Genomic DNA, 25828 nt, shown 5'->3' with positions numbered 1-25828 from the left:
ATATCACAAGCTTACAAATGGCATAAAATGTTTAAAGAAAATCGAGCGAGAGTTCGGGACAAACCACAGCCGAGACAACCGAGCACATCAACTGATGAACAACACGTTAAGCCAATCAAAGAATTTCCTCTCCAAAATCGTCGCCTCACAATTAAAGACATTGCGAATGCTGTCGGCATTTCAAACATAAAACTCATATCGTTCCATAATCTCCATATTCGTCCGACTTCTGGGTATTTGATAACACCATTGTGACACGATCAAGAGGATTTGAAGCAGGTACTAAAGGCCATGTCAAAAAAAAAAAGCATTTTTCGAACTGTTTCGAGCACTGGAAAAAGTCCATTGCATCCGTAGGGAAGGAGGCATCAGGAAGCAATTCCTTCCTTTTGTTCGACGTGGTGTAAAAATCCCAACCCATCGTATTCTGCTTATGAAACTTCCAACATTATCAATTCGAAGGACTGTTCTTGGTGTAGTTTCTCTACACAAGCTGATTATTGGTGAGGTAGACTCCTCTGCTCTCATCGGTCGACTTAATTCTTCAGTTCCTTGTAGACCAAGAAAGCATTATTTTCGCTTTCGCGATATTTGTGTCAACTACAATGAACTTTCACCTTTACTTTGTTCAGAACTCTCTGTATATTCTCTTTAGTTATCTTCGAGGAAATCTCTGACCACCAACTGCTGTGAGTCAGGGCATAGTTTTCCGGATGGGCAATAAAATTTTCACTACCGGGTGGAAGATTTTCCTTTATCTCTTTTTGTTCGTTAATTATTTTAATTAGCTCATAATTAGAATTTGGTGTTCTCCTCTACTTTGTTTGCAAATTGAAAGCTTAAATAACAGATTCAATTCAAATGCTAAATTGTGAATTCTTTTAACAAGAATGAATAATTCGAATACATTTACTTTTACAACCGTTGCATTGAGTGCACTCAAAAGACAGACAAAACCACCTCCTATGCTGTGTAGTTTGAATCAAATGGAAACACATAAGACATTATAATTCTTTGCACTCACATTTCCATTCAAGCACTCAGCCGCGTTTTTCTTATTTCCTATAACCTTCAATTCATTTACTCTTGAAATTGCAAAAGAAAATGTGTAAACAAACAGCCGAGAAGACGAATAAAGAGCATCCAAGGTAGAATCAAAATAAATAAGATCTTATATAGTAATTACACACTCGTCTGTCTCTGTGTGTGTGTGTACTTTGTATAAGCTACGTCAATGGACAGCGAGGATAAATTGTTATTATTATTCATTTTTATAATTATTACTTCTAGTAGGAATTATTAATTAACACACTTCGCCGTCAATTGGCGCAAATATTTGAACATATGTGCGCGCCGGCAAAACTTTTCTCCACTCAACTGTATCGACTCGATGATGATGATCACAAACAACCGTTGTAGGAACAATAAAAACAATAGCGAAGCAACATGAAAAACATTTTGTAATACAATGATAATAATAATAATAAGAAATTTTTACCCATCCGATGCGCTTGACAGCGATGAAAGAAATGTGCTTTAAATACGTCTACGTTGACGAATTATCTTGCTAGACAAAATAAACTAATTTGCGCTAAAAATTGTCAGGAAGTCTGTTTTTTAGTTAGTTAAAGCTATATACCTAACAATATTATTTAAAAGAAAAAGATGAAATTGTTTTAGATTCACTTTTTATGTATTTAATAGTAGATGTTCGATACGGCTTTAAACCAGAAAACAAGTAATATTGGTAATATTGATTTAGGGATATTTGTTTTACTTTTCTAGACGCTTTAATTCGTTATTGTCTACAGAACTTTTAAAGAATGCTATTGTATTTATAAATCCAAAACAAGTAATGTTAAAATAGTGCCAGCCCCCGACTCCTGAACCTAACCTAACCGATCTTCAGATAATGATGGGACATTACAAAAAAAAAAAAAAAAAAAAAAATTAGAGTCAATCGAAAGACAATCTCTTTGTAACAGAAAAGTTGTTGATACTTAAAGTGATTTTTGCACCGATCGTTTTTATGGCAGCTATATTATAAAGTAGACCAATTTTAAAAGAACTCTAGATTAAGGGATTAGTCAAAACTTGTAAAGTTTTGATAAAAATTTACATTAAGAAAAAAAAAAAAAAATTAATAAGATAGGTCTAGATTCAAAGTCTAGTGTCCTAAGCTGAAGTTTTCAGATCTTGATGTTGAGTTATTAAGCTAGAGGTGTATAAATATCTATGTTTAACTATTTACATAACTTCTTTATAAGGTTTATTTAAATCATCTTTATATCGCTGGACAGATGAGGCATTTATGGTCGTTCTGTTAACCCCTCGGAAGCTAAAAATTGTTGCGCTTAGACGGTGTCCTTCACTTTCTTTACGAACTCTGACCTTAACACTGTTTAAACGTGTGGCCTGACAATTCCAATTATTGAACGGCTGAGTCCGTAATTGCTGCAATTATTTTAAAATATTTACACAAATGGTCGCAACAACAATAACTATCGTCAACAAATGCTTTGGCATGCACTGCATTCTATTAGCTTGTTCTTGCAAATCAACTCTGTGGAGTTCCTCAAATAGACACCCGCGTTTTGTGCCCTTTTTCTGATCCCATCAAAAGGAGATTAGTCCAATTTCTAAGCAGAATGGAAAGTCCCTACACTGCCGGCTGTAGTGCCATTTGAATTTCCAAAAAGGTTGTACAAAAAAAAAGAATTCTGTTTAATGTCCTTAAACGAGTTAAGAAATTATATTCCACGTGTATGTGTTTTAGGGATATTTCTTTGAAAGGGCATCTAGATGTCGGCGCGTGGCAAATGGTTATTTTTTATGTTCTGTTTTAGGGCGTACTTAGCAACGGAGGAAGCCATTACCATCATTGTCCAACTCAGCCCGGTAGTTGAGTGCCAAAGCAGACTATGAAGCCGAGCCGCCAAGCCACCCATTTTGCTAAATTGGCGCTGGCAAAGGTCAAGGTATTCGTTGAGTGTGTGTGTGCTCGTGTCTGTGTGCGTGCCTTTTAACACATAACATCGTCTATTTCGCTTTTGGCAACTGATTTTAAAATAACCCAAGCCAGCCACGTCCTTCTACCACGTCGTCTAACTACTGAATAGCTGGCCAGCCGGACGGACAGGTGCTATAGATAGTGTGCATGGCTATGGAAAAGATTTGTAGATTTGTGCAAATGTGTGAAAGCTATTAAATGAAAATACAGAAGTATAGACAGAGAGAGAGCGAGAGAGAGGAAGAGAGATATTGAAACAAGTTATGAGCTGAGCAAGAGATGGAATGAAATTATGTTGCCATAAGCAATCGTCCGTCGTGATTTGATATGAAGGCCGATAATAAGGTTTATTCCATTTTGCAGCTTGTGCAACTTTTCCCTTCCTCTATCTCGCTCCCTACTTGCAGCAAAGTTACTACTACTAAAAAAAAAAATAAACGTAACTTGCAATGCAATTAAGCAACTTTTTTGTGGAGAGAAATGATTGCAGCTCTGGCAACAATCATGCGCAGGTTCTACTAGTCTGCAAGTCTGTCAATATTCTATCAATATTTCAGTAAATGTTGACTAGTTAACTAAATAAATAATATATATTATAATTACTAAGCTTAAGACATCATTATAGGAATTCTTAACATAAAAGCTGATTGCTCATGTAGACAGTTGCTTTATATAATAACCGGCATTATTTATAAGTTATTTATATTCTAATCGTGTTTAGTTTAATACAAATTTGATTGAAATACTATTCACTATAAGTATAAATAGCGTCTACGTAAAATTTACAGTTGACATGAAAATTTGATTGAAGACTGAAATAAGTTGAAATTGAATTCCCTCTGTGACCATCATAATCAATATCCTTTCACTATCCTATCAAATAACAACATCACAATTACAAGAAGAGAGCGTCTGTTAGATAAAAATCTCTATCTTATAACATAATATTATTACATATCTTTATTTTAATATTTATAATATTATAATAAAATATAAATCATAGTTATTGTAATATGTATCGACAGCACAAATTGGAGATTTATTAAATAAATAAAAATTAAATTAAAGAAATAAAAAAAATATATATAAAAAATTAATTTTAAAATTTTCACCACACCTAGTGCTGTCTACCCAAATAAAATTACGAGCTCACGACTAAAAAACTGAACACATACCAATCAAATATATTGAAAATAAACGCTATTTTCTTGGATTACATATAGACGACCATCGTTAGCAATGTTATTAATTCGATTTATATTACCCAACCACCATATAACTTGTAACTTAGTTATTGTTTTAGGAAATGATGATGAGATGATGGTTGCGTTTCAATTCCACGGCAAGAGCCCTTAACTTTCTGCAATATTTGTGCCGTCTAGTTGCCTAGATTGTGACATTTTCTGGTCAACCACTTTGCAACTTATACTTCTTTCAAAAACATTTTGCTCTTCTGCTTCTTCTTCTCTCTCTTGTTTTTGTTAATTACACGCAGCACTTGAGCCAAAAGCAATTACGCAAAATGGCAACTAACGCCCCTTGAGGCGCGTCCAAACCCGGACAGGCGAAGCCGGAATGGGAGGAGGGGCGGTGGGGGGAAAAAAGCTATGACGCAGTTGCTGCTGCCGTAAGCGGCTTAAAATCGGCGCCAAGTCAAAGCTCTTGAGGCTGTGCGCCTGTCACCGCAGCCCATCAATGCGAGAATGTTGGCCAGCACAGGAGCAGAGCAGAGTGTGTGAAGAGGGAAGGGGCCACGTCATGTTTTATGCAACAACCAGCATTCGAGCTCCCCATTGCGGCTGACCCCATGAACCCAACTACAGAGTGCAACTAAAACTTTGCTGATTTATGTTTTTGCAGCTCATAAAACTTTCAGAAGCAGCAGAGAGAAGAAGAGACGAAAAGAGAAGAGACGACGACATTGTCATGTTCGCATGCGTTCGCATCGAGGCAAGGAATTACAACTGCATGCGCACAAAAGTAGGCAACAAAAGGCAGTCAACATTGAAGCAATTAGTGGTCGGCGGCCGTGGTCGCCTTAAGTGTGAAATTTCCACCTGCTGTCAAATGCATGCACACCATGATTTATATTGCAACGCCCACGCACTGTGCCACACAGCGACGCGCATGTAGCATGTGGGTCTGCCCACACATTTTCGGCAATGACGTCAAGGCAGGCACGCGTTACCTGTGCAACAACTGTGCGGCAACTTGTTGTGGGTGTTGCCTCTTTTGTGAGCATGATAGCTGTTGCTGTTCCTTTTTTTTTTGTTAATGTGGATGTGAAATGTCGCTGTTGATGTTTGTTGGTGTGTCGTGGCAGGTGCGAAAATTCAATAGACAACAGCTTATTGTCCGCAAACTTTGGCCTGAGGCTCTCATCTTTAAGTCTTTAATATTCGTTCCTACGTCTGCTGTAGCTTCCTCCTCTATCCATAAAGCTCTGCAGCATATCGATCGTTTGCACATTATGCACGAAGCTCTTTTTTTTAAATCTTTATCCTTTATTTAAGAACTGACCTAAGTAGGACAATTATAAAATGGTATAGTAGCATTGGATTTGTACAATCGTGCTCATTTAAAAGTGACAACTTGTTAAAGCCTGTAACCAAAATACTAGTTTACTGCGAATGTGTGTAACACACCGAAGGGGGCGTGTATACATATATATTCTTGATCAGGGTGATAAGGCGAATCAATAGAGCCATGCTTGTCCGCCCGTCTGTTTGTATGCATCTGCAAGGATCTCAGAAAGTATAAGAGCTGGAGAATGAACGATTTTGTGATTTGTTCTCTAATGCACCCCTCCACTCCCCCGCTATTCACGACCTTCCATAACTCTCGTAACTCTTGGAATTTTTAACTCAAATTTAATTTAAAATTAATTCTAAATATATTTTTTAAATTTTATTTTGTTTTTTTTTTTTTGATGGGAGCATTTAAGAGTCTAGCATTCCTTTCTTGTTCGTTTATAGTTTCTAGAGACGAAGCGCACAAGCATAAATTAAATTAAATTTAAGCAAATCATTGCAAGTATTTATTATTCTTTGTTTTTTGTTATTTTATAGCCTAGTTGGACTTATTTATCGCATACGCTAACCGCATTCCCCCCAACATTTATTAGTAACCTCTTTCCATCTCTTTTTCTGCCGGTATCTATATAGATATATATAGATAGATATTTAAGCAGATTTGAAAATCTTCTTCTTCAGTAAATACTTGCGCTAATGCTGTACTTAATTATTAAATATTTTCGCTATATATAAGCAACCTCATTACTTAACTCGTTCCGAGAATGATTCAAGTTTCATATTTAAGCAGTTAAGCAGTCAATCAAAGCTGTAAAAGTATTTTTCGCTCCTGCTTTATTTAATTAAAATGTGGTCTAAGAAAACCCAAATCGAGTCGAGTGCATAGCTGTTTGTCTTATTAATAAGCTCTGTCAGTCACACAGTTAATCAGCCTTGGCTCAAACACCTGACTTATGAAAAATGCTGTTGAAGACAACTAATAGTCGACCGCTTAACTTTCTTGGTAACCTTAGCAAAAAGTTGATGTGTGCTTTCTTCTTTCTTTCTTTCTTTCTTTACCTTTTTTTACGTGGTTTGTGGAACATGAAGGAATTTTCTTTTTCCTTGCATTTATGTGCACGAGTCGAGTGCGAGTTTTTGCAACTCCTGGCATGCAACAACATTTCAACTGCAGGCTAAAATGGTAACACAATCGAGTTTAAATAACTGACCCGCAGCAATAATACACACACACACACACCCAAACACACGCACACTCACAAAACTGTACGTATTACTGTCAAAGGGAAAAAAAATATATATATGAAAAAACTAAGTCAAAAGGTCAAATGTATTACGCTGCCATGGCGTTGCAAGTGCGTCCATGTCAGGGTGTGCGAGCTAGTGTGTGTGTGTGTGTGTGCGTGTGTGCCAGCCAGTTGGGTGTGTTGAGAGAAATTAAATTTGTTGGGTCAAAGAGGCAGAGCCAGGGGGGTCTCCGTCGCTCGCTGGCCCGCTGGCTAGTTGGTTCTTCTTGTCAAAGTTTTGACCTTCAAAATTGGTCGACTGCGCGTTAAATTGCAAAAATCCTTTTGGCAAGCACACGTACAGACACACACACATACACACACTTTTAACACACCCACACACACACACTCACACAGACGCACGCACATGTCATTAGCGACATTTCGGTTCGCCACCTCATGCCGGGGGCTTTTCTCATCTCATCACTTTTCTGTATATATTGCTTCTTTTTTGTTGTTGTTGTTGTTGTTATTGTTTTGTTGCTGTTGTTGTTGTTTTTGTTTCATTTGTCAAGTGCACGCAAAGTTTTTAACGTCGCGCTTTTATTTGGGACGGTCACTGGCAAGTGGCAAGGGGCATGTGGCAAGGGGCGTGGCTCGTTCTCGGCCTCTGTGAAAATTATAGTGTCATATCATATGACATATATAGACTTCTATTACATACTATACTCGTATGTGCGGCTGTCTGTCTGTCCGTCTGTTTGGCTTTTGTTATAGAAATCATAATTAAAACACTTTCTGTTGATATTTTCAGCAAAGTGCTGCTGCTTCTGTTGTTGCGGTTCCTGTTGCTGTTTGTTTAAGTTTCTGGTCACACACAACGTCATTCAGTCCGTATGCTTAAGCATGCATGAAGCGTGCTCCCATTTAATGAATAACAAAACTTTGCAGTTGCTCTTCTCAAGTATTATGATCGTCATAATTATTGTATCATTATCATTATCACTGTTGTTGTTGCCATTTGAGCATTTAAAACAGGTAGGTGTTGATGACAAAGTTCACAGGCAGCGCACAGCCTGCCTGCGAATGGAACAAATCGCGCAATCCCTCATTCCATCTACTTTTATTTAAATAGAATCGGTACTAGGATTAATCAATAGTTGTTGGTACTAGGATTAATGCTCCTCCAATCCTTTCCATGACAACCATAACCATATCTTATATAGGGCACTTTTTTTTTTGATAAAAATGCATTCAGTTATAAAAATCTTCAGGCGTATGATGATTACAAAGACTTTTATGAGAAACTGTTGTACCGATCGTTCCCATGAGAGCTGTACGATGTCAAAGAAACTTCAAGATACATTGAGAAATTATATTAAATTTATAAATATCACATTTCCTTGCAATATCAAAGTTATTTCAGTAACACCCATTTTTGCACTGATCGTTCCTATAACAGCTACATAAAATTATGAAGCTATATACAATTTATAATAAACTTGGTCTGCATACGGATAAAACAAGTCTGCATGCATGAATTTAACGACGTTCATACAGACGAACAGGCTGACAGGCAGACGAACGAATGTCTCTATCGATTCGTACCGCTCTGCCGATTTCATACAATTTCCTTGCAATATCTTTATCATCATGAAAGTTATTTCAGTAACATTCATTTTTGCACTGATCGTTCCTATGACAGCTATATAAAATTATGAAGCTATATACAATTTATAATAAACTTGGTCTGCATACGGATAAAACAATTCTGCATGCCATGTTTAATGTGCCTAGCTGTTTAGGTTAAAAATTTAACGACGTTCATACGGACGAACAGGCTGACAGGCAGACGAACGAATGTCTTTATTATACATTGGGTCTGTTCTCGATTAATTTGTTGAGAAGTTACAAAAGACATAAGTATATACCAATTAATATAAGTATTATAAGTAGCATATGTAATGTATTTTCACTTTCGAAACTTTGCTGTCTGAAATGCCTTCAATAATCACTTAAGTTGGTATTGAATTAAGCAGGGGACCAGTTGTTATGTTTGTTGGCATGAAACACAATATATCTTTAGTGGTAAAAGTAATATTCTTATATTCGGGTTGGTGACAAGCGAATTCCCTTGATTTTAATGTCCGAATTAAGTGACAAAATGATGACCTTAATCATAATTCTACTGATTAAGAATGTATACTACTTAAATGTATGTGTATGTAGGTTTGACTCGACTGAAGGTTGTGACATTCAAATTCAAATTCCATTTTCAATCTGCTTGCAAATACAAAATACTTGGAGAAATGCACTCTCGGTTGCCTGACAACTTGGCGTGCCATGTGGAGATGCTTTCTTGCTTTTGGCGACAAATCAACCAACCAAGCACATTATACATACATTTATATACAGGAATGCATTAAAATAATGAAAGATATTATATTGCACGAAACAGAAACGAACTGACTACGGAAATGGGAATGGAAAACGGGCATGTCAGGTTGTTTGTCGGCTGTGTCTACAAATCAATAAGTTTTGTTTGCGACGACGACGACGACGACGACGACGACACTATTATGGCCAATGATAAGCTGTATGTAGGCGGCTGGCTGGCAAGCAACAAAAAAAAAAAGTTATTGACAGTGTCACGGTGGCGTATACGTAACCTTGCCTCATTTTCTGCTCAGCTGAAGTATGCATTTCTATGAATCTAAGTATATGGCATGTGTTCATATACATATGTATTTGTTAAATGATTGTTTGTTAGCGCACGTGAATGAACTTGTTTGCGCGCAACAATAATAACAACAGCAACAACACCAAAAATTGGCAAATTTCTTTGCAACTGTTTCCGCTTTCATGTCAAATACAAGAAAACACAGAAATGAATTTCGCTTTTGCTTTTTGTAGAGTCCCCCTCAGACCCCCCAACCACACACCCATATCATCATCATCAGAAAGCTGCCGCGCCACTCAACGCCAATCAATTTATATACTTTATTCGTTCGTTCAGTCAAGCTCGATTTTAGTGTTTGCTTTGTTCCTTCTTGTTTGTTGCTTCCAAAAGAATGGCGAATTCCGAATGCCACAGTCAGTCCGTCAGTCAGCCATTCAGTCTGTCAGTCAGTCAGTCGCGTGTCAAATTTAACTATTTGCAGAGCTACCCTCATCCTTCTGCCCAACTCTCCACCATCCGTGTATCTCCTATATCTCTGTTACATTCAGATACAGCCCACCTACTGGGGGAGGGAATCAAGTCTATCTATCTGAGTGTGTGTGTGTGTGTGTGTTAATATGCGATTTATACAATAACATAAGTATTACCGTTTATTTGATGATTGCCAATTTTCCGTGTGAAAACAATTAGATAAGCAGCAATGTGTTATGTGGATAGTTATATAGTTGTTTAGCTGATGGCTTGATTTATATGGAGGGGGAATCGAAACACTGTTGCTGGCACAGCACCACAAACAAGGGGGAATAGTTTCTAAAATGAAGGCTGGCTAAGCCGGAATTAGGAAGCAAACTTTTAAAACTTTATACAGCCCCAAATCTACTTGTAATCAGGCATATATAAGTATATATAATACTTTGGGAATTCGGGGCGTTCAAACCAGTTCTGCATTTCAATTTAATTTGTAAAGCAAAACATCGCCATTTGTTTTGGCGATCTTGATTCTGATTGAAATCTCATCGATTCCGTAATTTTTTTTAATAAGTTTCGATGGCAGAATAGCATCATTGTTATTAATAATGAGCTACATAATATGTTGATTTAAATTGCTGATAGATTGGAAGAGCGGATTTGTCCATTATTTTGAAATTCGTTGACAATAAGGTAAGGCTTTTAAAAGCGATAAATTATAAGCGGAATTGAGAAGCAGAAAACCATTCCAATTCCGTAACAATAATTAAACTTTCTATTAAAACACAAAGGTTTTAAATTGAGAAGATATATTCGAGTGATATTGTTGAGTTCTAGAAAAGATGGATAACATTTTGGTCACATTTTCATTTCCAACATGTCAGATCTTTTGTTTACGATTTATATAGCTGTTTCGGAGTTTTAAAGATGTCTCAGTTCATGTAGCTTGGATGCATTAATGAAGACACTTTCGATCAAACGAAGTAGACATAATCTCTATGTAAGCCTATTTAAAGGTTACTTATATGTTACAAGTGGACAGGACAACATTCGAAAGCAAATATCGCATCGCAATTATGTTTAAAATTTGCTTGAATCAATCAATAAAACGTTCAGTATAAGCTTATATTTAAAATTATATTTTTAAAAATGTTCTCCTGGAACATAAAATGCATAACAAAGTGATTTATGGATTTTGAACAAGTCCTCCAGTTTTTTTTTATTCGAATAACTTGTTTAATAATTATAGATGATTTAAATTATTCTATTTTCTCTCTTAACCGTCAATATAATGGAATTTTATCCCCTTGTTACGTTATATATTTCTTTTTAATATTTTCAATTATATTATATTATAATTTTATATTGGTGTTCAAAATTTGAGGAACTGCTGAAGCCATTGGAGAAATAACCAAATAACTGTATGTAACATCGTTTTGTTTTCGTTGATAATTGATATTTATGGGTGTAAAATTTTCATACAATTGTAAACAACAATTGAAATTTGATGTTCCTAATGGTTAGGTAAACGGTGTTGCTCCTCAAAACAATTATCAAGAAGTTCGGGGCTCATGAAATTCGACGATTGAAAGAGGTTTGCTAATTATTTTCGAGACAAGAGCAGTCGTTTGAATCGTTTTCATAGTTTATTGATCATATTCAATTGCATTTAAAGATCAAATTATAATCGAATATCGCTTAATTCAGCGCAGAATCTAAACCGGACTCGGAGCTACGAGTTCGCACTTTTAAAAAATTGTTGATCAAACAAATTATAAATCTTATAAGCATAATTGTGAGATGAAAAGTGCATGTTTTGATTCACATTTTTGGAAAGCATACCTTATGAGCAGAATGATAATATAGCTGGGAAAATATGTACACCTAATTCTGTTTTTACACGGTAGATTGGTTTAGATTGTTTGCAGAAAAAGTCGTGTGAAAAAAAACCGTGTAAAAAAAGACATTGATCATATGATATTTTGATATATACATTTTTATTTTTGAGCTTTACTATAAATTTAAGAAATGCTTTGTAAACCTAAGTAACGTGAATATAAAAATAAAGCTACCTACTACTACTACTGCATTTTTATACTCTGTACATAAAATATTTAAGAGTATATTAGGTTTGCGGGACGTGAAAAATGTAACAGAAGGAGGCGCGGCAAGACGAGTCGATCTAGCCCTGTCTGTCTGTCTGTCCGTATGAACACCTGAATCTCAGAGACTATAAGACCTAGGAGTACCAAATTTTAGTCCCGGATGCCTTATGTGAATACGCAGAAAATGTTTTTTTTTTTTGGAATTTCCCTCTCTTTCGCCCGTAATTAGTGATTTTTCATAGCTCTCGATTTCAAACTCAAATTTTGCAAAATTTTGGGGGCAGTTAGTGATTGTGAGTCCGTATGCTAAGTTTGATAGACCGATTTAACAGGAAGTTATAGCCAGCTGCCCGCAGCGGTTGATGCTGGTGCTTTTGTTTGACAGCAAACATGCTCACACAGACACGAATAGACACGCATAGACATGCATACACTGGTAAAATCGCTGAACATTTTTTTTAATTTGCAAAGTTTTTTTAATTTCTATCCCTATTTGTTTAAATTTCAAACCGTGTTAAATCAAAATCGTGTACAAGAAAGATCGTGTAAAAAGAGAATTAGGTGTATACTATTTGTTCGGACTAATCCGGCTGAAAAGTGCTCTTCTTCAACATGAGTTCATCTAAAATGATCGAAATTACTTTAGCCGTGACATATTCTAAATAGTAGATGCTTCCATAGAGTGTTTGTTTGTTTTCTGCCAAATCTCTGAGTAATTTCTTTGGGTCGCGTGAGCTGTAAATGGTGCACTACTCCCATATGTATGCATGTTTGTACTCGTATATCGAGGGAGAACATAAAGTTGATTCCTAGGTGAGACTGTGTGTGTTCGTCGCACAAAATCAATGCCAGCGAGTTGGGTGCCAAGAGTTGTTTGCTGAGTTACTTCTACAATACTGTATGTATGGTTGCACGGCAATTATGTAATATCTATGGAGCGCAAAACCGTGCGACCTATTTATGGGGGTGCGAGCCTCCGAACTAACAACGAGTGGGGGGAGGGTGCTTAGCGATACGCACGGTCTTGAGAAACAGCGACAACGACAGCGAGCACTACAGTACAGAGCACAGTAGCACGAGAAAGGGAAACGAGCGCACAATTTGTTTTTTTTTTTTTTGTTCTGTGGGGGCGTGGGGAAGGGTGTGAATTGTTTGTGTGCTGATTAAGCATTTTCAAAGATATACCAAATTCGGCCACAAAGAAATCGCGCAGTTTCAATTTGGATTTCTTGGGCTCCTCTCGGGGATGATGCACGGTTATCTGATCGCCATCTGCCGAAATAAGGGTCTCGCTGGGTGGGGAAATCGAGTATTGTTGCAATAGAATACGCTGCTGTTCGGTCAGATCGTCCAGCGGATCATGCGATGTTGAGCCCATGGCCGTGCTGCTGCTGGTAATCGGCGAGGAGGCGCCGGCAGCACCGCCTCCAGCAGCGGCCAATTGCTGTGCAATGAGCAGCTTCTGTGCATGCTCTTCGGCTTCTTTTTGTTTTTTGAAATCTTTTCACAATTGCGTGCGAGTTAGTAACACAATGGGTTATAAATAGAATAATAATTATGCGTAATTATAAACATTAGAAACAGAAATTATAAATCAAAATTTATATATATATAAATACTTATATTTCAGGGTTCTCTGGAATTCTTACAGGGAAAGGATCCAACTTTAATGCCAAACAATTGCAAAGGTTCGGGAGTACTAGAAGGCGCCAGAGAAAGAGAGACAGAGAGCGTGCCCAAAGGAGCAAGAGCACACATCTTTAAACATAAGTTCTTTCTATAAACCCCTGTTCTAAGATATACTTATTTTATTTTAATAATTTACAACAACAACATAAAAACGCTTAAGAAATACATTTGAAGACATTCGCGATCGGTTAAGTTCGACGACAGCTGATTCCCATTAGACAAAGAAAAAGTAGCGTTACCTAGTTAGGAATTTCAATTATTTGATGGTAAAAATGTTTTCTGCTAATTTTCTTTATGCACGAAAAAATGTAGCATGACGCACGACATTTAATTTTATCGGTCCGGAAATAAATATGTTTCACAATTTACGTCCGAATCTGATAAGCGCTGAAGAAACGAAGAACCCAGCAAAAGTATTTTATTTTATTATAAATTGTTTTCCGTCTTGTAATGTGAGTTCGGCCTCGACTTTATAGATTAACATGAATGTACTTTTTGGGGCTAATTTGGGGCAGAACTTAAAACCAAATACTGGACATACAAGCCCATTATTTTCATTGATTCGCAACAACTATAGGTTAAAATATTTGCTGCATATTTTAGTGATATTTTGCAAAATAAAAATAACCCGATCTGAATGCGCCTTTTTGATTCTTTAAGATAACTATTTTTTTTTATTATTATTATAATGTTGCGAATTGTAGTGCAGATTTGGCCATAACACGACAGTTGGACATTTTTTATGTATGAACCCTAGTCTTACAGGAATTTGTAGACTGCAAGTAGTTTTTTTAAATAGTCATGCTTTTGCGATGCGCCGTTATTCGAACCGAGTCAGGCACGAACTCAGATTGTGGGATTCCTCTAAGCTCGTTCAGCTATACTAGGCCCCTAAGAAAATTATTGGAATAAACTATATCTAGTGTAGATCTATCTTGATTAGATGATATATTGCATTATTAAAACGCAATCTTAATCTTGTCCTTCAGCCCATTCTTTGTAAGTTCAGTAGATTAAGTGAAACTGTAAAATCTTTTGTATTTTGGCTGCAGAACTTAAATATGTTGTCTTGTTTTTAGATAGCTAGGCATTGCAGACATTTACTTGTAATTATTTTTTTTTTTATTTTTCTAGATTAGTTACGGAAGTGTTGCCTGATTCATTGTGACTGTGGAAGCTTTTGTTCTGCATTCGCTGTCACTATTTATAGCTTAGTGATTAGTTCTGGCATAGAAGAAACCTTATGCAAGGCGTTAGACCCATAATGGAATGCAATAACACATAATGGCTTATCTTTACAAAACTGTTACAAAACCTTGACGGCTATATAATACGCCTGAAGGATGCAATTATGGACTTGTATGTAATATCAGAATTCGTTCAAATTCATTCAGACAATTTAGATGGCAGGGAATGAGAGCTTATCTAATAGGATCTATAAATATATTGTGAAACTTATGCCTAATGGAATTGAAATTGGAATGGGTGACCATTATATGAAGTCTGCAGATTGCCTGCAAATTACACGAGAAGTGACAAATCGATGGGACGAATGCGTCTGTGGGCCTAAACCACTTAATGTGCTGTAAAATTCTATTTGGAATCGCAATTTGAAAAATTACATTTGTAACGAACGTCGCCGTTGCTATTCTTGATGGTGATGGTGATGATGATGATAGGACTGATGGGACTGCTGGTGTTGGCGTTGGAGACGGTGATGACGCCACATGAAAAAAGCTTAATGACAATTTTGCGTAAGCGTTGACGAAAATACAGAAAAAAGTATGTAGTATGTATTATATGTGAGATGATGGAAGAAAGTAGACAGGCACTGGAGTGTGGTAGTTCTGGTGTTCAAAGTGCATGACCCAACACACACATTAGCCTTGAACTGCTGCCATCCATGGGTAGAGACGCCGTGAAGTATGCCACACTGGCTCCTACTTACACGTGGCATGCAAATAATGTTGTAGCTCGCCAAGCGGAAATAGACGAGAGCGCAGAGTCCTAGAGTCAAATGTTGAAATGCAATTTCAGCAGAAACCCACCATCAAGGAAATGGAAAATGCAAATGGAATGGCATGGCATGGCATGGAGAATGGAGAAGGTGAAAATGAAAATGATGGGGCAACTGCACTCATTGGCTGCAAATACATTGCATGCTAAGCGGCTTAGACGCCTGGGGCTTTGCCAAAGGTTAGCTCACGAGCCAACTAATAAGCTCGACTAGGCAATGAAAAACTAGACAGTTGGATGACATAAGACGCAACGCATCGTGACATATACATGCATACATACTTGTATATACTTGTATGTACATATATCGATGGGTTACATTTATAGCTCAAAACATGATAGAAGGAAGACATGACAACTTGAAAAACTATGCATTTAATTGTTTCTAGGCGAATATTTTAATGAATAGAAAGATTCAAGATTTTGTAAGTATTTTCTTGATTTCCATTATTAGTTTCAATTCGCTTGTTTTACAAACACCTTTTATGCTTTTTCAAAGTATATTGTGTTCGGAAATAACGTACTTTTATTTACTCATTATTTTTACGCTTGGACTACAAGTATATGACCATTGCAGTTCGGTTCTGATATTCATTGACAGTCTTTAATGAGTTCGCGTGTGCACGGTGGAAGCACCTTTCGATAATGTTGGGGGGTGGCGGTCGTAAATTGTTCAATGCCTTTCCCATTTTTATCAGCTATTAGGTGCACGACTCATGTGATTTCGAAACAGCGGTAACTCTATTTGATTCATTATCAATGGTGGGCGCTTGTGGCTGCTATGGCGTCATATAACAGATAACAGAAACGTTCTGCAAGCATGTAATTGCCTTCGCACCGATGAAAACGTCCAAAATTTAGTTCACTACTTCTTTATAGTAGTTATACGTACTAATCGTTCTCTAGTTTATACGATGGTTCAACTTAGTTTATTAGATTTGGTTTGTTTGTTTATCTTCCGTTCCTCGTCATGGAAGTTTTATTTTATGCTTAAACGAACCATTTCGGGACTGGAAAGAGTTGGTAGCCGACATACTTATATGGTTATATCTTTATGTCAACAACAACAGAGTTCTTCTGTTCACAGGAAGGAACGAAATGATCGCCCATTCCATCGACATACTTGTAGCCACAGATTTGCATTTCAACCAATTATAAATTGTGCGAATGTCAAGAGTTTAGTTTGAAAGTACGGGTAGTTCGGATCAGGCCGACACAGCTCTGGCGACAATAAACAGAATGTACAAATATTGTTATACAAATTAAAGAAGAGCTGCAAACGGAATGCTTCGTATGTTTAGAATGGCTTTATGCCGTATGTCCAAAAAGACTTTCTCCTTTCATTGTTATTTTAAAAGCGTCCTGTAATTGTATTTAACAGTCGAATCGCTCTCTTATGTAAAAATTGCACAGAATGCCAGTGGGTGGCACTGTTAATGTTTGCATAATGTTGTGGATGAAACCACAAAACGTAATCAAGAAGAGCAGCAATAATAATAACAGTAACAATAACAATAACAGCAGCAGTGGCAGTGGCAGTAATGTGGAAAACAACAACAACAACAGCGCAGCGCAGCGCACTTGTTAGTTGCATTTTAGAAGCAATGAAAATCAATTAAAATTAATTGATTCAAAAGTCAAATTAAAGAGGGAGGCCTTTACAGCATCAGTTTGGCCCCATTGGTCTCTGTTGGTCGTTGGGTCGTCGTTGTCGTTGTCATCGTCATCATCGTCGTCGTTCCGTTGCTCAATTTGTTTGCCATGCTCTGACGTTGTTGTTATTGTCAGCGACATAACATAACTATCATGTTGTTGTTGTTGGTATTTCTGTTGAGTGCGTCATTTGTTTGTTGCATTTGTGACCGTGGCTAAAGGTGTTGTTGTTGTTCATGTTTTCATAGTGTCTTCATGTTTTTTTTTTTTGTTTTTTGCAAATAGATGCTAAGACAATAAGGAATATGCAATCAGAATTTACAAAACAACGTGCTCTCGCTCTCTTTCTCTCCCTTCCTCTTTCTCGCTCACTCTTGCGCACGCATGGTAGTCAGAGAAATAGGTTATAAACTAAAAATTGGACAGTTGGATAAATAAAAACGCTACAACTACAACAACTAATTTGGCTTATTCATGCTCACACAATGCCATACTACATATATGTATACTTACTTTCCAGCAGCCGCTGAATGAGATTGTCCACATTCAAATCAAAATCGCCCATTTTAGCAGCTTGGCTTAGTTTTTAGTTGTTTAGCGGTTTGCTGGCTTGGCAAAAACAAAAACCAAAAAAAAAGTAGTGAGCAACGTGTGTTGAAGTGTTTGTCGTCGTTGCCGCTCGCACGCACAGCTGTTGTCGGTTTTTATGTTGCGGCCCGTCACAACTACAACAACAACACGCACAACACTTTACACACACGCATAAGCGCACAAATACACATACATATAAATAACAGAAGCTCGCACAATTGCCAAAATGAAAACAAAAATCGGCTGCTGTGTACTTTTAACTCTTTTCTCTAATTCCGAAAAGTGCAATTTCACTTTGTAGCCTTCTTCTTCACACTGAGGAGGCGGCTGCGGCGTTTCACGGTTAGTGTTGTTGCTACTACCGTTGTTGTAGTGTAGTGTTTATAGTTGGAATTTTGGGGCTATTTATACGCCAGGCAGCAATGTGCAGTTCACTGGTTACACAAGCCAAAAAAAAATGTATATATAAACGGTCGCGTCAATAGCAAGTATATATAATGCAAGAGGTTGTATTAAATTTTAAAAAAAATGTAGCACACTTTAAATTTTAAATATTGATGATTTTCTGCCACCTCAAGATCAAAAACAAATAAAATAACCAAACATGGCGACGGACTCGCGAGAACTGATATGCGAACGATACTACTTGTAACTAAGCAAGCATCGATGCATCGAATGCAGCCTCTTTGTGCTAGGGGTGGAACGATAAATTGTTGCTTGTGAATACCCGAAACTACCACATCGAATGTTTTTAGTTCATTTACTTCCCTAACTAATATTGCGAATGTATTATTAATCAAATATCCAATAGCTATGAAATCGCATGAAAAACTAAATTATTAAATGACCAGCAAAACTACCTACACTACGACGGCATCGAATACTTGCGTCCAGGGCTGGCGGCTTTAGCCAAACAGCTGTTCGCATTGCCGCGCAAAATAAAGAGGCGCTTTTGCCTCCGGTTTATGTTTGTGATTTGTGTATAATTTCTTCCTATGTGCAGGAGAAACAATGAATTTTAACTACTTTCCCAACTACTACTCCATAGAGGATATATTCGTGACGCAGGAGAAAGTGGAGTGCAAGGTAAATTCGCGCTTGCAGCGCATGGGTAAGTTTTTTTTTGACAGTCTATAAATTTAATTTAAATATGTGTTTTTGTGTCGCCGTTTTGCAGGCTTCCTCGATGCCGGCTCGGAAACAGAACACTTGGAGCCGGGACGCACAATAAATCTGCCGCTGTGGTACATTAAAGAACTTAAGGTAAACAATGCATATTTCACAGTAGCCGTGCCGGACGTTTACAAGAACGTACACAAAGCCGTTTGCGAGGCGGAGACGACACACATCGAACTGGGCCGCTTGCATCCGTACTTTTATGAGTTCGGACGCTATCTCACACCTTACGATCGCAACCATGTTATTGGACGCATCGTGTTTGAGACCCTGCGACAGCGAGTGCGTCATCTGCTGGACATATCAAAGAATAACACACAAAACAACAAGCCAGAGCATAAGCTGGACAACATTGAGACCAAGCTGCACGATGCGGGCATACGGACCAATACGATGGTAAGTCGACAATATCACAATACCTGGCCGTACCCAAATCCGCTCTCCAACAGTACACGAACTGGCTGCAAATGAGCGCGAGCAACATATCCATTTCCGAACTGGTACTGGAGCATCAGAAGAAGCGGAAGCGTGCCGAGCTCGACGACGACGCTGCTGATGGCCACGATGGCTCGCCCAACAGTAAAAAACGCGCCACAATGTAACACGATATGAAATAAATGAAGATATTAAAGAACCTCAGTTGAACAACCCTTTATTGAGGAAATGTGAGATTAAATAAAAACAAGATGACTTTATTTACCTCTTCTATTACCTTCTAACATAGCTGCAAAGTTCCTAAACATAAACATGCCCTTCCGCGAACTTGGGAGAAGCTGTTTTCCAATCTTAGTAAATAGCTCTTGGACTTTCTGAACATTCGATACTCTGCCTTTTACATTTCGGGTATAAAATATAATAGATGGAACAAAAATGCGTAAATTAATGGTATCCATTACCAAGGGCGTGCACAGAGGGAGGCAAATTTAAATCTTTAGCCATTTTTTGTGAAATTTGAATATGTTCATTATTATGGCGCACTATTTCGCCTTAAAGTGAAAATGAGTTGGATTTTTTTAAGTTTATCTATTGATCATATGCGTAAAATAATATTTGAACGCATGGTGAATAATTAAATCAAAATTGTACTTTTTATATATGGTATGGATTTTGATTTTAAATATTATTATGCAGACTTTTCGGCGCTTTTGTTGATTTGAATGATCGTTCTGCCAACTAATTTCGATTTGATAAAAATTAATCGAGTTCTATCGAAATCAGTTGCAGGGTTGCCAACCAGTTCGACGGATTGCGCGACATTCAAGATGTTGAGCTCGGCGAGCGCGGATTCAGTGTGTGAGTCACCGGATGACGACAATATCGGCGTTTGTGTCTTTTGTTTGACAGCGACAAAGCGCGTTTGCCAGAAATGTGCTGACTATTATTGTTCGGTGGAGTGCCAGCATAGAGACTGGCCGCGTCACCGTTATATCTGTTTTCCGATGCCCAACTTGGTGCCTCCCAAGTGTAGTGAAGCAGACGTGCATTGGAGTGGCATGTTGGGATCATGCACACCAGTTAACGAGCGAACCGAACGCGGTAACCATGAAGTATTGATGCCAGAGCCGAATAGTCGTGTCTGGATTACAAATTTCCGCAAGTCGGATATTGTACATGTGCGTCAAACCAGCAAATCTCTCGATAAGAAATACCAAGAGGTTTGCGAGCAAATCAACGAATGGGGCAAAACAGCACCACCAGCAAAAAATTTGTATAGCAAGCAAATTGTATTGATGCAGTATTTTGATCGCTATTATCGCGTTGAAGTAATATACAGAAATGGGGACACTGTGCTTGTAATATTTATTGACTCCGGGAAATTCTTCTGGACAACCTACAATAGCTTGTTTGAGATGCCGTTGGAAGGACACCAACTCCCATTTTTTTGTACACAAGCGCAACTGATGAATGTGCCATATTTTAGTGGAAACTTGCAAATCACTGAATTTCTGAGGATGTGTCAGAAACATGAATACATCATTACCTATCTGGACGGTGAACAATCTGTGGAGTTGCTGTATGCAGAGACGGGAAAGTCATTGAACTCTGAAATAAATGAAGTATTCTGTGACTTCCCAACTATCCATCGAACGACAGCACTATCCTCAGACTAATTCTAACAAGGCGCGGCGCATATGCTTCCCGTGGATGGTAATCGAAAATCGCTGGTTTCGATCAAAAAATTAGCTGGGCTTCCCCTTTTTCACTGCATGGTAATTGAAACTACATATATACTGGTATTACGAGGATTCACATCAATATGTCCATCGTTTTGAAGTGTTTATTTTAAATTGATTTTCGAATAAGAATCTACCCGAAAGTCCCGTAAAAAGAAGACCCTTTCTTCACATTTAAAACCATTTTTTAAGCCCATTTATTCCAAAATTGTTTCGAATTATTAATAAGTATGCATTGAATCGAAACAGTTATGGCATATACATACATACTTGTATATTTTTGAAACTCCATACTAGTTATATTTCGTAGCTGTACTTAATTTTGGTTTGAAAGAAGGATATATACTCGTATTTTAAATGGACATTTAGCTCATGTTTTTGATTTATTCAATCTATAGTTTGTATATTTATATGGAGTAGTACCACCTAAAGTATTAATTTTGAATTTTAAGCTCAGTTAAAAGTTTCACAGTAGGTATGTATATACATATATTGTTTACCATATAATGCTCTTGATAATCTATCCAAACTTTTATTAAGTTGTCATTTTTGCTTAAACACTTTTTTGTTTTCTCTTTTAATGTTAAATAAAACGAAACCGTAGCGTACAAATATTCGTTCGAATTTTATATTTATGTAAATTATCGTCGATATCGGGCATAAGTAAGAAATGTGTAAGGTCCTTAGAAAAACAATGTATACCATTTCACAGGACTAGTTCGATAATTAAAAAAATATATATAATATCCATATGTTAAATGTGAGAATTAAGAGAACAAAATTTGTTAAATTAATAGTTACTAGTTTAAGACAAAAGTTAAGCCGATACATCATTTTATCGTTGTCTCTAATAAGTTGTGAAATTAACCCTCAAATATATATTTTTTGATAAAGCTTCAGTATATATTGTTGGCATTATTACCAAATCTGCTTGAGATATCGTAATAAACACAAAAGTTATTCCACCAAGACTGATTTTTACACCGATTGCTCCTACTGCCGCTATATGAAATATTGAAACTGTACATGATTCGTCATAAATATTATCTGCGTGCCAAGTTGGTTTCCCTAATGGCTGTGGTTCAAAAGTTCTTGAAGCTCATACAGACAGACGGAATTGGCTTATTGCTCATTGCATCTGGGCACAGATTATAGGAAAAATGAGTAGTGAAGCTATAAGATCGATTTTTTTGTTTTCTGTCGTAGAAACTACGAAACAGGGGTACGAAAAAATTGTGTTTATTTTTTTCCCTGCTAAATTTAAAAACTTTCGAGCTTATCAAATCGTGGGCATTGTATTACTTAATTTTTATTTCCAATTATCAATTATAATTAATTCCCTTTCCTTTCTCCATAATTACAGAGTCTGTACAGTATTTATTTTCATCTCGATTAAATTACTTTTAAAGTAATTTGTTGTTCTTTGCGTAGAAAATAAATTTTGTAACGTTCATAAAATATACTCTTTTTGGAAATGCAATGACAAATCTCTTTACTTTTTGGATTAAGGTATCGCGGGAATTCAAAATAAGTGGGCGATTAAAACGGAAGAACTTTGGATTATGGTTGCCCGATTGATGAAAAGTTAAAACAACATTTTTTGAACATCCAGTTTTGTTCCCATTTCCGCATCCCATACAATTATGTGGAATCGAAATGGAAAACTGTATCGGCTCAAAGCCACACTCAGGCAATATAGAACTTATACTGATCCTGTCGAGTTAAATAATCTCTTTTCGAAACTAAGAACATTTAACAACTCCAAGTCCACATGGTTGGATCGAATTCGGAGTGGGGAATGGGAAAAGTTACAATCGGTGCTTACATCTTAATCTTTCATACAAGCAAGACACACAAATACTATATGTTTATGGTGTTTATACAAATTTTTATTTTGCTTTTTCGCAATGGGTTTAGGGTTGAAAAATTTACATTCAGCAAAAATGAAATCAAAAATACATGCTAAATAAAGAAAGTCTAGATAGAAAATATATGTTTTTTGATCGTCAAAGTTCAATGGTGGTCATACAGGCAAATAGTTTGCACACAAAGCTGTCAAAATCTGTGAAAATAAAATTATTTCCATTAAAAGCCATTAAGAAATACCAAATATTTCAGTAGGATAGACTTTCTTTAAAGCCTACTTGCCTGCAAATTATTTGCATGTCTGAGCACAGCCGTAGTTTTCCTATTGCACTGATAACATTGAATTCCAAATGCTCTGGAAGCTTATTAATATTGGTAATTGGAATTGGTAGACCGACATTTATATATGTATATATTTATGGGTAGTAGTTGTGTTTAAAATAAACGATATACATATTAGTTTCGGGGGGTTTGCTTAAAAATTAAGCAACGAGTTTTTGTTTATTTTGATTCTCAATTAGTATTATTTTTATTGTGGTTATATAGTAGGTGTGTTACTATAGTTATGCAAAATACAACTAAGCGTGTATGTGTGTGTGTGTCTATCTGTCTGTCTTTGTTGGTTGTACAGCTGTTGTTGATCCTACTGTTAGACTGGCTTGTACTTGTATAGCTGCTGATGCTATAAACATACATATACCGGTATATATATATACATATATGGGGGATACATGTATTTGTACAAATATATATAGATGGAGAGATATTGTATTTGCAATTATTATGTATTTGTAAAGCAAAATATTGCAGCAAGGACTGAAATCGAATACAGTCATGCCACATAGAAGATAAATTAGCAACAAAAAAAAAATTGTTCAGTTTTGTCAACCGACTGAACCTACTCCCTACCGGTTCTCCAACTGCATAACTGCTTGCATACATTTAGAGGTTAAAAGAAATATTTGTAATAATAATCATAATAAACAAGAATTTGCACTAATTTTTGCCATTAGCGGTGGGTCGCATAGAGTGCTGGGCGTCAAGGACATTGGGCGGCTTCTCTGGCCCCTTCCGGCACTCGCTGTTGCCATTCTGTAACGCCGGCAGCGTGCGCGGCTTTGACTTTGGTAGCAGTACCTACAAAAATAATCCAAAATATATAGTTTATAGAGAGAAATCTGTTATAGCACAGTCCACTACTAACCTTGAGGGCACCCTTGACCATCAGATAGAACCAATAGATCTGCGGTAGAAACAATATGGCGATGCCGATGAGACAGCCGCGTGGCAAACCGCATAGTGCCGCCCAAATGGATGTATCAATGACGACACTGTAGCGCCACATCACATAGGGCCACATGCCGACCCGACAGACAAAGAATGTGGCCAGCATGAGCAGCCCATTGACAATATAGGCCCGGGAGTCCTTCAGACCCATGGTGCTCAGGACGCTGCGCAGTGAGACGAATGGCGTGGAGAACTCCATCATGTACATGTAGCTGTAGATGCAGTGGCCACCACCTCGTATATACTTTAAGAGAGGAAACCCGATTAGGCATTACTACTAAACATGCTCCGATATGCGCTTGCACATACCGTTACGACCAGTAGGCCGAATGTGCCAATAAAAACGTGATGTATCATCATGACAGGATGCGTTACAACATATTTAAGAAAGTCCCAGCGTCCATCCTTGGGTATTTCCACACAGGCACCATCATAGTCGTAGATCTCGTGCGACGTTAATGGCGGTGTGCCATTGTTGTTGGCTCCAATGCCGTCGCCCGCACCGCCACCGGCCTTGGCGGCCTTATCGTAGAGCGCCTGTCCATTGCTGAGTGGCGCCGCCTTCGCTTTGGTTAGACGCATCAAGTTCAGCTTGTCGGCAATCTTTTGTGTGTGCACCTTGTACATGGACCAGATGTCGTACATGAAGTAGGCGGTGCCAAACCAGCCATATGCTTCCATTAGAAAATGGGAGGCATAGACAAATGATTTGCTGCACGTGGACTTGCAAACAATCAGGCCGACAAGGAATGAGAAGGAAGCTTGGATGGCAGACACAATTCTAAACGTACAAGTAAACCGAGAAATGAGAATACAATTAATAATATACATACATATGTATGTATGTATGTATATATGTACATGCTATAACTAGGAAACAATCATTATTATTAATACTTAAGATTAGGTTACAATACAAAGGTCATTGGGACAAAGGCCAATCATTTCATTCATTTTCCATCTGGTGTGGAGAGCATTTTAAAATTCGTATTTGCTTCACTTTCAAAACAAATTACTATCAAAATTTTTTGTGGTGTTCTTTCGGCACATTTTTTTTTTTTTTTTTCAAAACAGAAAAAAAATCAGAGAAGGACGCACAACATAAGGAAGCCAAACCAAACTTAGCCAAGGCGTTTCAGCGTTTCCATTAATATGCAAAACGCCATAGACGGTAGCAAAAAGCCACCCAGCTAAGTGCAGCAGCCGCCGCTTAAGGAAATAGAAGCTAGAGACATGGCCACAGCGTCAGTAGGAGCGGCGGCGGCGGTGTCGGCGCCGGGCAGTTCCCCTCAGCCGCCACTGACGAGGCCGCCACCACCCGCATTTGCCACTGGCTGCAATCTGCAGAGCATGAGA

The 25828-nt window shown here is 37.4% G+C and overlaps 4 protein-coding genes across 5 annotated transcripts in view; 2 read left to right on the top strand and 2 right to left on the bottom strand.

Moving 5' to 3' along the window:
- Window positions 1-18517, bottom strand: part of LOC115629488 (serine/threonine-protein phosphatase beta isoform) — a 36425-nt gene extending 17908 nt beyond the window's left edge. Inside the window, exons 1-2 of one of the 2 annotated variants that reach the window (XM_030525958.1) lie at window positions 17892-18517; window positions 13206-13520 (exon numbers count right to left, since the gene is read on the bottom strand). In XM_030525958.1, coding sequence (XP_030381818.1) covers window positions 13206-13520; window positions 17892-17943 — 367 coding nt within the window. In that variant the 5' untranslated portion in view covers window positions 17944-18517. The remainder of the gene's footprint in view (window positions 1-13205; window positions 13521-17891) is intronic. The other variant, XM_030525959.1, reaches the window with a different exon arrangement.
- Window positions 18518-18885: 368 nt separating this feature from the next.
- Window positions 18886-19840, top strand: LOC115629511 (probable DNA replication complex GINS protein PSF3). Its single transcript, XM_030525994.1, has 3 exons — window positions 18886-19080; window positions 19147-19541; window positions 19595-19840. The coding sequence occupies exons 1-3, from the start codon at window positions 18981-18983 to the stop codon at window positions 19745-19747; spliced, it is 648 nt and encodes a 215-aa protein (XP_030381854.1). The 5' UTR covers window positions 18886-18980; the 3' UTR covers window positions 19748-19840.
- Window positions 19841-20407: 567 nt separating this feature from the next.
- Window positions 20408-21256, top strand: LOC115629477. The gene has a single exon (XM_030525947.1). The coding sequence runs from the start codon at window positions 20408-20410 to the stop codon at window positions 21254-21256; it is 849 nt and encodes a 282-aa protein (XP_030381807.1).
- Window positions 21257-23186: 1930 nt separating this feature from the next.
- Window positions 23187-25828, bottom strand: part of LOC115629533 (ceramide synthase) — a 30532-nt gene continuing 27890 nt past the window's right edge. Inside the window, exons 3-5 of the mRNA XM_030526012.1 lie at window positions 24782-25253; window positions 24390-24716; window positions 23187-24322 (exon numbers count right to left, since the gene is read on the bottom strand). Coding sequence (XP_030381872.1) covers window positions 24182-24322; window positions 24390-24716; window positions 24782-25253 — 940 coding nt within the window. The 3' untranslated portion in view covers window positions 23187-24181. The remainder of the gene's footprint in view (window positions 24323-24389; window positions 24717-24781; window positions 25254-25828) is intronic.

This window comes from Scaptodrosophila lebanonensis, unplaced genomic scaffold (genome assembly GCF_003285725.1).
Source record: "Scaptodrosophila lebanonensis strain 11010-0011.00,11010-0021.00 unplaced genomic scaffold, SlebRS2 tig00000155-arrow-arrow-pilon, whole genome shotgun sequence".
NCBI classification, from domain to species: domain Eukaryota; kingdom Metazoa; phylum Arthropoda; class Insecta; order Diptera; family Drosophilidae; genus Scaptodrosophila; species Scaptodrosophila lebanonensis.
This window is presented reverse-complemented; position numbering and strand designations above follow the sequence as displayed.